Here is a 9,671-nt window from a genome sequence, read left to right as displayed (position 1 = left end):
GGTCTATAATCGCTCCATAAGACACACAGGCATTTCCCCCCATTTTTTGGGAAGGGGGAAGTGCGTCTTGTGGTGTGCAAAATACAGTAAATTGATACCCAACATGTCACGCTTCAAAATTGCGCCCGCTCGTGGAATGGCGATAAGCTTTTATCCTTAAAAATCTCCATATGCAATGTTTAAAAAAATTTGCAGGTTGAATGTTTTGAGTTACAGAGGGGGTCTAGGGCTAGAATTACTGCTCTCGCTTCACCAAACGCGGAAATACCTCACATGTGTGGTTTGAACACTGTTATCATATGCGGGCGCTACTCACGCGTGCGTTCGCTTCTGCACGCGAGCTCAGCGGGACCGGGCGCACTAAAAAAATTTTTCTTATTTATTTTACTTTTTTATTTTTACACTGTTCTTTTAAAAAAAAAAGTGTCACTTTTATTCCTATTACAAGGAATGTAAACATCCCTTGTAATAGAAAAAAAGCATGACAGGACCGCTTAAATATGAGATCTGGGGGTCAAAGAGACCTCAGAACTCATATTTGGACATAAATGCAAAAAAAAAAAAAATATGTCGTTTGAAAAAAATAAAAATAAAAAATGTCCCTTTAAGAGCTATGGGCGGTAGTGAGGTTTTGACGTCGCTTCCGCCCTGCAATGTCATGGCGATGGGTGGGGGCCATCTTCCCCTCACTCGTCTCCATGCCAAGCAGGTGGCGATAAGCGGCGGAGGGCAGCGTGAGGGGGGCCCTCTCCCGCCGCCGATAAAAGTGATCTCACAGCGAATCCGCCGCAGAGAACACTTTTATCTGAAAGCAGACCGCCCGCTGAAGAAGTGGATACCGGGGAGTTATGGCAGCAGCTAGCAATGATATTCCTCTTCAAAATACCGATGTATAATGATGGCTGGCGGTCCGGAAGTGGTTAAATATTTTAATGGTGAAATGTATGTCTCTCTTCTCCCTCCCTGGTCCCTATGTGGTGCAAGGATCTGCCTGATTGCATTCCAATTTGGGTTTGACCTCATATTAAAATGGTTTTGGTAAATTAATGGCATCCCAGTCTTAGGCTGGCCATACATTATACAATTTTCTTGTACAAATTTTCTGTAGGGCCAGTTCACACCATAGAAACGCAGTGTGGATGCGCTCCAGATGCTTTTTTGAATGTGCATTTTTGATGCATTCCAGTGCGTTTTTGATGCAGTCCAGTGCACCCCCCCCTTTTTTTTCCTTAGGGCAAGTTCAAACCACATGCAGTCCAGTGCATCCCCCCCCTTTTTTTTCCTCAGGGCCAGTTCAAACCACATGCAGTCCAGTGCATCCCCCCCCCCCTTTTTTTTCCTCAGGGCCAGTTCAAACCACATGCAGTCCAGTGCACCCCCCCTTTTTTTTTTCCTTACGGCCAGTTCAAACCACATGCAGTCCAGTGCATCCCCCCCCCCTTTTTTTTCCTTAGGGCCAGTTCACACCACATGCAGTCCAGTGCGTTTTTTTTTTTTCCTGCATAAAAAACGCATATTAAGTAGGTTATATGGTTTTCAATGGCATAGTTCACACCAGTGCTTGCAGTTCCAGTGCGTTCCATTTCCAGAAAAAAAAAAAAAAGTAGAACGTGCTGCATTTTTCCTGCACTGGACTGTACTGGAACGCTGTAAAAAGCATCAAAAACTCAGTGGAACGCACCTAAACGCACCAAAAATGCACTGGAACACCCATGTTTTGGTACGTTTAGGTGCGTTAACGTAAGTTTTTGATGCTTTTTACAGCGTTCCAGTACAGTCCAGTGCAGGAAAAATGCACTGGACTGTACTACACACCATAGAAACGAGTTCCAGGTGCTTTTCTGCATGCGCGTTTTTGATGCGTTCCAGTGCGTTTTTGATGCCTTTATTGTGCGTTTTTGATGCAGTCCAGTGCTTTTTTACCCCCTATTTTTTCTTAACCTTAAATAAGGACAAGTGTGTTGCAGTGCATTTTTGGTGCATTCAGGTGCGTTTTTGATGCGTTTTACAGTGTTCCAGTGCAGAAAAAGTGCAGCATGTTCTACTTTTTTTTTTCTGGAACTGGAACTGCAAGCACTATGTGAACTATGCCATTGAAAACCATATAACCTACTTTTCATGCGTTTTTGAGGCAGAAAAAAAATGCACTGGACTGCATGTGCATGCACAGTGTTTTCCATGTATTCCAATGGCTCTAGTTCAAACCATGCAGTTAGTTTCTGGTGCAGAAACTGAACGGAACTGCATCTGGCCCTAAAGTTCATGTGTGTGTAAAGGCAGGTGTCCCAATACTTTTGCCAATATAGTGTATATCACATAGTTTGTGGACTCTATAACTTTCCTACAGACTAAATAATATACACTGATTTGGGTTATTTTCCCCAAAGAAATGTGACAAGAATAAATTTTGACCTAAATTTATGAAAAGAAAGATTATTTATTTGCTAAATTTTATAACAGAATGAAGAACCCCCCCCCCTTTTTTTTTTTTTTTTTTCAAAATTCGTTTTTTCATTTATTTAGCAAAAATAAAAAACCCCAGCGGTGTTCATAGATGATACTCGAAAAATTTGAATATCGTGCAAAAGTTCATTTATTTCACTAATGCAACTTAAAAGGTGAAAAGATTATATGAGAGACTCATTACATGCAAAGCAAGGTAGTTCAGGACGTGATTTGTCATAATTGTGATGATTTTGGCTTACAGCTCATGAAACCCCAAATCCACAATCTCAGAGAATTAGAATATTGTGAAAAGGTGCGATATTCTAGGCTCAAAGTGTCCCACTCTAATCAGCTAATTAAGCCTTGACTCGAACATCAGCTGTTCGCCAGTTCGCCGAACAGCGAACAATTTGGGGTGTTCGCGGCAAATTCGAAAGCCGCGGAACACCCTTTAAAAGTCTATGGGAGAAATCAAAAGTGCTAATTTTAAAGGCTAATATGCAAGTTATTGTCATAAAAAGTGTTTGGGGACCCGGGTCCTGCCCCAGGGGACATGGATCAATGCAAAAAAAGTTTTAAAAACTGCCGTTTTTTCAGGAGCAGTGATTTTAATAATGCTTAAAGTCAAACAATAAAAGTGTAATATCCCTTTAAATTTCGTACCTGGGGGGTGTCTATAGTGTGCCTGTAAAGGGGCGCATGTTTCCCGTGTTTAGAACAGTCTGACAGCAAAATGACATTTCAAAGGAAAAAACCCATTTAAAGCTACTTGTGGCTATTGCATTGCCGATAATACACATAGAAGTTCATTGATAAAAACGGTATGGGAATTCCCCACAGGGGAACCCCGAACCAAAATTTAAAAAAAAATGACGTGGGGGGTCCCCCTAAATTCCATACCAGGACCTTCAGGTCTGGTATGGATTTTAAGGGGAACCCCGCGCCAAAATTAAAAACAAAAATGGCGTGGGGTCTCCCCAAAAATCCATACCAGACCCTTATCCGTGCACACAACCTGGCAGGCTGCAGGAAAAGAGGGGGTGATGAGAGAGCGCCTCCCTCCTGAACCGTACCAGGCCACATGCCCTCAACATTGGGAGGGTGCTTTGGGGTAGGCCCCCAAAACATCTTGTCCCTATGTTGGTGAGGACAAGGGCCTCATCCCCACAACCCTTGCCCAGTGGTTGTGGGGGTCTGCGGGCGGGGGGCTTATCGGAATCTGGAAGCCCCCTTTAACAAGGGGACCCCCAGATCCCGGCCCTCCCCCCTGTGTGAAATGGTAAGGGGGTACAAAAGTACCCCTACCATTTCACAAAAAAAAGTGTCAAAAATGTTAAAAATGACAAGAGGCAGTTTTTGACAATCCTTTATTTAAATGCTTCTCCTTTCTTCTATATTATACATTATTTTATATTTATATATAACAATACAGAAGAGCTGAAGGCCGCTATTGAAGCATCCAGGTCTTCCATAACACCTCAGTAATGCCACAGGCTGATGGCTTCCATGCCATGCCACATTGAGGGGCCCAAACCAAGTACTGAGTACATATGCATGCTTATACTTTTCACAGGTCCGATATTGTTCTATGTACAATCCTTGTTTTATTGATTGCATGTAATATTCTAATTTTCTGAGATTGTGGATTTGGGGTTTTCATGAAGTGAATGATAATCATCACAATTATGACAAATCACGGCTTGAACTATCTTGCTTTGCATGTAATGAGTCTCTCATATATTAGCTTCACCTTTTTCAACTTTTGCACATTATTCTAATTTTTCGAGCATCACCTGTAGCGCTGGTAGATTTTTCAATCTACCGCTTATAGGTAAATTTAGTGGGTCATCTGTTCTGTATATAGTTCAGATTTAGTTTATTGTCAGATTTAGCCTCTGTTCCAGTTTGGCTGTGTTTGTGCATGTAGTTTCACACTGTGCCTGTGGGTGTTGTTGTCATCATGGGTTGATGTTAGAAAAGCAACAAGCTGAAGTTTATGAGTGCTCTTCTGTCCCGGAGATAACTCGGTGGAGGTGGTCCTCCGAGTTGCATTCTGGGAGAGGGTATTCCTGGGACAGACACCACGTTTTGGAGGGTCTTTCGCCTCGTGGCCCTCCTGGCCTAGAGGTATGTGTCAGTGAGTTCCACCTCGTAGCCCTCCGGCCTGGAGGGTTGCATTGCGGCAGCCAAGTGGGTAGACCCAGAAGCCTGTCTGGGGCCTGCTTTTGCTGGGATGGTCCTGTGCTGTCTGTCCTGCGGGAAGAAGCCAGACAATCGGGAAGATCCAGGGGAGGACCCATCTTGGAAGAGACCATGCAAGGCTGGTCTTAAGAAGGGCCTGGTGACTCGATTGGAGGACGCATTCTAAACTACTCTACCGCACAAGTACTGTCGGGTCGGCTTAAAGGTTCTGGTACTGTGTAAGCTGTTCATCGAAAACTACTACATCCTGTGGCAGAGGATCGTACAGTTTTGTTTCACCCAAGTCTGTGGCAGAAACTTTTTGCTCGTGCTGCATTCCGGCTGCTAGTTAGTGAGAGAGACCTATCCGGGCGGGCAAAGATTTAATCCTGGACCGAAGGTACATTCGTCCCAAAGATTTCAATTCCATAGTGCTACACCAAGAAAAGGTATTTGAACTTCCCTGCAACTCTTCTTCTACCTTTTTCCTGCTACTTCTTCCAGTTATCTCCCATTAAAGCATTGGAAAAGTACTAAAGTGACTGGTGCCTACATTGTCTGATAGTAAGCTCAACGGGACCCTAGACCCGGTACTAGTGAAATTACAAGTTAAAAGGTGACGGTAACAGCCCGCTAAAAATCAGCAGCTCCACCGTGAGTTAGTGCTACACACCTGTACCACCAAAAGAAAGCTTTATTTTTGTTAAAAAAAAAAAAAAATGATAAAAATTTCTTATGGTTACAGTGTTCCATGAATGCTCAATTGTCAGTCTCAAAGCTGAAAATTGGCCTGGGCAGGAAGGGGGTGAAAGTGCCCGGTATTTGCCATTGGTAGATCCAGAGCAAAGTTGAATGTGTGCAGGCACCTTTAGATCTGCCAAAACTCATGTCACATGACAATTGATCCAACTTGTTTTCAGTAATGCCCTGTGCACAAGACTGGTTTTGCCGTCGGAATAAACTCTAAAGGTTTTTCCGACGGAATTCCGCTCAAGCGGTCTTCCCTACACGCAGTCCCACCAAATTCCGACCGTCCAGAACGCGGTGACGTACAACACGTACGACGGGACTAGAAAAAAGAAGTTCAGCATCCAGTAGCCAATAGCTTCCGTCTCGTACTTGCTTCAGAGCATGCGTCGTTTTTGGTCCGTCGGAACAGCATACAGACGAGCGGTTTTCCCGATAGGAATTGGTTCCGTTGGAAATATTTAGAACATGTTCTCTATCTAGGTCCGTCAGAATTTTCGACGTAAAAAGTGGGGCATACACACGATCGGAATAGTCGATGAAAAGCTTCCGTCGGACTTTTTCTGTCGGACATTCCGCTCGTGTGTACGCAGCATTACTGATGCCATAAGGAGGATTGATCCTCCAACCAAGGCAAATTACCAATTCGGGTATTTTTGTTTATTTGAGGAGACGTTTGAGTGTTGCACCATCACTAACCTTCTTCCTACAGTCAATGAGTTCTGTAAATACGAGCGTTGCTTGGTAGGTTGTAGGCAATAGAGAAGAACAGTTAGGCATTTAGCTCCAGGTGATCGTACTACTTTAAACTGCACTTTGTACAGCTCAAAGTGTATTTTCAAGTTTATGTTCTGTCATGAAATGAAGGTGGAGATTCCAGCAGGGCGACTCGTGTGAGGTGTGTGGAGTAAGGAGAAGACAGTACGAGAGGGAGCTGGGAGCACCTAGAGCTCTGCCTAATTCTTTTCCTTCATCCTTCCGTGACAAATCTCTATTTTTTTTTTTAATTCTTCTACAGCAGAACAATGACCAGCACGGTGCAAGATCTGATACTCGTCTTGTGTCTACTCTTTAGGAAAGGTGAGTGAAAGGAAACATGTCAATCCTTTGTTATATCTTTACTCCGCAGTAGTCATTGAAACTAAGAAGAGCAGCAGCAAAAAAAAATAAAAAATCAAGTGGTCCATCGAGTTTACCCTTTTTTTTTTTTTCTGCTGTTATTTTTAGTCTTTTTGTATAGATCTATGTTCAGGACTTTTTTTCTCAGAGAATAGGTGCAGGAACTCAACCATGCCTGCCACACGCACATACCTGCCAAATGGCATCAAATAGTATCTCTTTTCTCTGCATACAACCCCCTTCCTCCACTGCCCCCATCTTCTCCCCCCTCCTTAAAAGCTACACCATCTGTCATATGTCTTACCTTTGTTGCAATATTAATCTGAAACACCTATCTGTAGGCTGTAGTACCTCCCAGCATACTATACTATACTACAGTCTCTTGCAAGGGAGATCATGCAGTAGGAGCATCAACAACTGGTCACCAGGGAAAAAATGGAGACCACAGAGGGTGCAGCCTACCACGCACCCTCTCCTGCCCATGACTGCACTGAACCCTGGGCACCTGTTCTGTATCTCCCTTGTCCCTGTCCGGCACTCAGTGGGATCTACGCTACGCTAAGCTATCACTTGTAAACGCAGAAGCTGGACTTCAGTGTTACCAAGTGATAGTGGTGAGCAGGGAGCAGAAGACCCGAGCCAGAGGTGGTGGAACGGAGTTCCACCCTAGTTCCTGCTGAAAAAAAGCCCTGTCTATGTTCAACCCTCGCATGTTTAAAAGCACTTATGCCCCGTACACACGGTCGATTTTCCGACGGAAAATGTGTGATAGGACCTTCTTGTCAGAAATTCCGACCGTGTGTAGCCTCCATCACACATTTTCCATCGGATTTTCCGACACACAAAGTTTGAGAGCAGGATATAAAATTTTCCAACAACAAAATTAGTTGTCGGAAATTCCAATCGTGTGTACACAAATCCGACGGACAAAGTGCCACGCATGCTCAGAATAAATAAAGAGATGAAAGCTATTGGCTACTGCCCCGTTTATAGTCCCGGCGTACGTGTTTTACGTCACCGCGTTCAGAACGATCGGATTTTCCAACAACTTTGTGTGACCGTGTGTATGCAAGACAAGTTTGAGCCAACATCCGTCGGAAAAAATCCTAGTATTTTGTTGTCGGAATGTCCGCACAAAGTCCGACCGTGTGTACGGGGCATTATTGTTCTAAGCATCCACAAAGCTTTCACTAAAAAAATACTTTCAAATGTTACTCTTGAATTTTTGATTTTTAGTAGACCCCCCCCCCCCCCCAAAAAAAAAAGTACCCCCCTAAAACAAATGTCCACACCACAAAAATTGTTTGAAAATTTTTTTAAATTTACATTTTTTTGATAAATTATGTGAAACAATACATTTATGCAATACCTCAAAAATATAATCTCTCTCTCGTTAGGACATAGCCTTAATACAATATCAGTGGCCATCCACACACCCATTTGCAGACATTGAAGCAGCAAATGGAGCTACAGTCAGGTCCATAAATATTGGGACATTGACACAATTCTAATCTTTTTGGCTCTATACACCACCACAATGAATTTGAAATGAAACAAACAAGATGTGATTTAACTGCAGACTTTCAGTTTTAATTTGAGGATATTTACATCCAAATCAGGTGAACGGTGTAGGAATTACAACAGTTTGTATATGTGCCTCCCACTTTTTAAGGGACCAGAAGTAATGGGACAGATTAACAATCATCCATCAAACTTTCACTTTTTAATACTTGGTTGCACAACCTTTGCAGTCAATTACAACCTGAAGTCTGGAACGCATAGACATCACCAGATGCTGGGTTTCATCCCTGGTGATGCTCTGCCAGGCCTCTACTGCAACTGTCTTCAGTTCCTGCTTGTTCTTGGGGCATTTTCCCTTCAGTTTTGTCTCCAGCAAGTGAAATGCATGCTCAATCGGATTCAGGTCAGGTGATTGACTTGGCCATTGCATAACATTCCACTTCTTACCCTTAAAAAACACTTTGGTTGCTTTCGCAGTATGCTTCGGGTCATTGTCCATCTGCACTGTGAAGCGCCGTCCAATGAGTTCTGAAGCATTTTGCTGAATTTGAGCAGATAATATTGTCCGAAACACTTCAGAATTCATCCTGCTGCTTTTGTCAGCAGTCACATCATCAATAAATACAAGAGAACCAGTTCCATTGGCAGCCATACATGCCCACGCCATGACACTACCACCACCATGCTTCACTGATGAGGTGGTATGCTTTGGATCATGAGCAGTTCCTTTCCTTCTCCATACTCTTCTCTTCCCATCACTCTGGTACAAGTTGATCTTGGTCTCATCTGTCCATAGGATGTTGTTCCAGAACTGTGAAGGCTTTTTTAGATGTTGTTTGGCAAACTCTAATCTGGCTTTCCTGTGTTTGAGGCTCACCAATGGTTTATATCTTGTGGTGAACCCTCTGTATTCACTCTGGTGAAGTCTTCTCTTGATTGTTGACTTTGACACACATACACCTACCTCCTGGAGAGTGTTCTTGATCTGACCAGCTGTTGTGAAGGGTGTTTTCTTCACCAGGGAAAGAATTCTTCGGTCATCCACCACAGTTGTTTTCCGTGGTCTTCCTTTTGGTGTTGCTGAGCTCACCGGTGCATTCTTTCTTTTTAAGGATGTTCCAAACAGTTGATTTGGCCACACCTAATGTTTTTGCTATCTCTCTGATGGGTTTGTTTTGTTTTTTCAGCTTAATGATGGCTTGCTTTACTGATAGTGACAGCTCTTTGGATCTTATATTGAGAGTTGACAGCAACAGATTCCAAATGCAAATAGCACACTTTCAATGAACTCTGGACCTTTTATCTGCTCCTTGTAAATGGGATAATGAGAGAATAACACACACCTGGCCATGGAACAGCTGAGCAGCCAATTGTCCCATTACTTTTGGTCCCTTAAAAAGTGGGAGGCACATATACAAACTGTTGTAATTCCAACACCGTTCACCTGATTTGGATGTAAATACCCTCAAATTAAACCTGAAAGTCTGCAGTTAAAGCACGTCTTGTTTGTTTAATTTCAAATCCATTGTGCTGGTGTATAGAGCCAAAAAGATTAGAATTGTGTCAATGTCCCAATATTTATGGACCTGACTGTATATGCTGTGAGCAAGGGTTAAACCCTTAGACAGGAGCAATTACAGATAGTAGTGTAATAAACC

The 9,671-nt window shown here is 43.1% G+C and overlaps 1 protein-coding gene across 3 annotated transcripts in view; it reads left to right on the top strand.

The window, feature by feature from the left end:
- LOC141148169 (CD276 antigen-like) overlaps window positions 1-9,671 on the top strand; it is a 258,830-nt gene that overhangs the window by 231,730 nt on the left and 17,429 nt on the right. Inside the window, exons 1-2 of one of the 3 annotated variants that reach the window (XR_012245178.1) lie at window positions 6,229-6,271; window positions 6,392-6,453. Coding sequence is in view for 1 of the 3 variants with exons in the window: in XM_073635357.1 (XP_073491458.1) it covers window positions 6,399-6,453 (55 nt within the window). In the remaining 2 variants the exon portion in view is untranslated. The other 2 variants (XM_073635357.1, XR_012245177.1) reach the window with 2 other exon arrangements.

This window comes from Aquarana catesbeiana, linkage group LG06, assembly GCF_042186555.1.
Source record: "Aquarana catesbeiana isolate 2022-GZ linkage group LG06, ASM4218655v1, whole genome shotgun sequence".
Classification (NCBI taxonomy): domain Eukaryota; kingdom Metazoa; phylum Chordata; class Amphibia; order Anura; family Ranidae; genus Aquarana; species Aquarana catesbeiana.
The sequence above is the reverse complement of the archived record's forward strand: the minus strand, read 5'-3'. Positions and strand labels throughout refer to the sequence as shown.